Below are 1,612 nucleotides of genomic sequence, written 5' to 3'. Positions count from 1 at the left end.
TGTTATTCAAACTTAAGGATTCATTCATCAAGCTACACTTGGTGTATCCTCGTGTACTTACAGACGAAAAGGGAACCGCTTTGACGTCAACGTCTTTGGAGTCAAGTCCTTCGGCTTCACCTTCAGCCACGCTGGTGACCGATAGTAGGTACACCTTTCGCAGTCGCAGCTCCTCCACCGAGGTTCGTATTTTAGTAAGTCCGCAAATTGGTCAATAAGATTCATCGCATGGACAAGCCATACGATCATGTCGTGTCGTTTTCTATGCGAAGACCTTGACGTCGATGGCCCTCGATGGTAGTTCTGTCAGCTGCTGAATCGGCCCGCATTACTATGAGCTACTGGGTGCTCTGGTCTTGTTTGAACCAATCTCGCAGAATGAAGTCATTCAAAAATTGGATGCGAGCACAAATGTCCCAGCGAGCAATCTAAAGCACCAACGGAAGCGTAATCAGTGAAATATAAAGCTAAACATTTATATGCGACGTACCTCCGATAGCTCCATACACGTCCTTAGCCACCTCATCATCCACAGGTAATCATGAAGATAATTCTCTCCGCGGAGAGAGAGGTTCTTGTCAATATCTCGCATTTCTTTAACAGGGAGTGCGGCTACAAAATCGTCTACATCTGCAGTGGATCTAAATTTCGGCTCGACTTTCTATCATGATCGATCAAAACACGACATAGCTATCGTGATCACACTGAGTACTTAATCGCCCGCGTGGGTTAACTAACACAGGATATGTCGAGTCAAATTCGACATTATCACCTGCACGGAAGTGTGATAGTATCTAAAAAACGAAGGCGTCAAGGATTAGATCGAAATAAATTTAAATTGAATTACATTTCATACCGGCTCCTCACGTTTCGCTTTGTAAATGCCTTTCCCGTTTGATGCAAGGGTCATTCCCGGGCCTGGCAGCTGTCATCATTGTGAGTGGAGTATTATTCATAATCTGCGGTCATTTCCGTACCTCAACAGCTTAACTATCAGAACGGTAATCCAGCATCTGCGTTCTACACGTCGTTTTCTGAACTGGTGGCTTGCAAGTTGTTCAAAAAGCATGCATCTTCAATTGGACCAAATATATTTGGGGTTTGTATGTGTTGATTTGAGCCTAGTGGAGCGTACGCGAGCAGCTCATCTAAACAATCGACCTTGCTCCGCGACAACGTGGAGAAAGGTTTGGAGCTGCTAGCCGACGCCATTCTCAATGTAGACCTGGTACCCGAGGAGATGGAGGGCATTAAGGCCATCATGCGCATTCAGACGGAGGATCTGATGGAGAATCCGCCCGCCATGCTGCAGGAGTTTATCCACGCTGCTGCATACGGCACCGACTCTCCACTCGGACGACCACTGCAGTGTCCGCTGGATAAGATCGATGCGCTGACTGTGGAAAAGGTCAAGAAGTTCCGTGATGAGCACTTTGTCGCCCAGAAGATGGTCCTTGCTGGCTCCGGTGTGGACCACGCTCGCCTAATCGAGTGCGCAGAGAAGCTTTTTGCGAACGTGCCTGTGGCTCCGGCAGATACGCGAATGGCGACCCCCTCGAGGCCTGAGACGCTTGAACCGGTGATCTACACGGGAGGACTGTACCCCCTCCCG

General features: G+C 48.4%; 1 protein-coding gene across 1 annotated transcript; it reads right to left on the bottom strand.

Annotated features, from left to right (window-relative positions):
- Nucleotides 1-61: 61 nt before the first annotated feature.
- Nucleotides 62-1,212, bottom strand: PITG_21544 (uncharacterized protein; the record flags this gene model as incomplete). The annotated part of the gene is made up of 3 exons (XM_002894776.1): nt 62-154; nt 491-641; nt 1,136-1,212. Coding segments are annotated over 3 exons (321 nt in total), but the record flags the coding sequence as incomplete, so codon positions are not given.
- Between the last annotated feature and the right edge of the window lie 400 nt (nt 1,213-1,612).

Source organism: Phytophthora infestans, genomic scaffold (assembly GCF_000142945.1).
Source record: "Phytophthora infestans T30-4 supercont1.478 genomic scaffold, whole genome shotgun sequence".
Lineage (NCBI taxonomy): Eukaryota > Oomycota > Peronosporomycetes > Peronosporales > Peronosporaceae > Phytophthora > Phytophthora infestans.
This window is presented reverse-complemented; position numbering and strand designations above follow the sequence as displayed.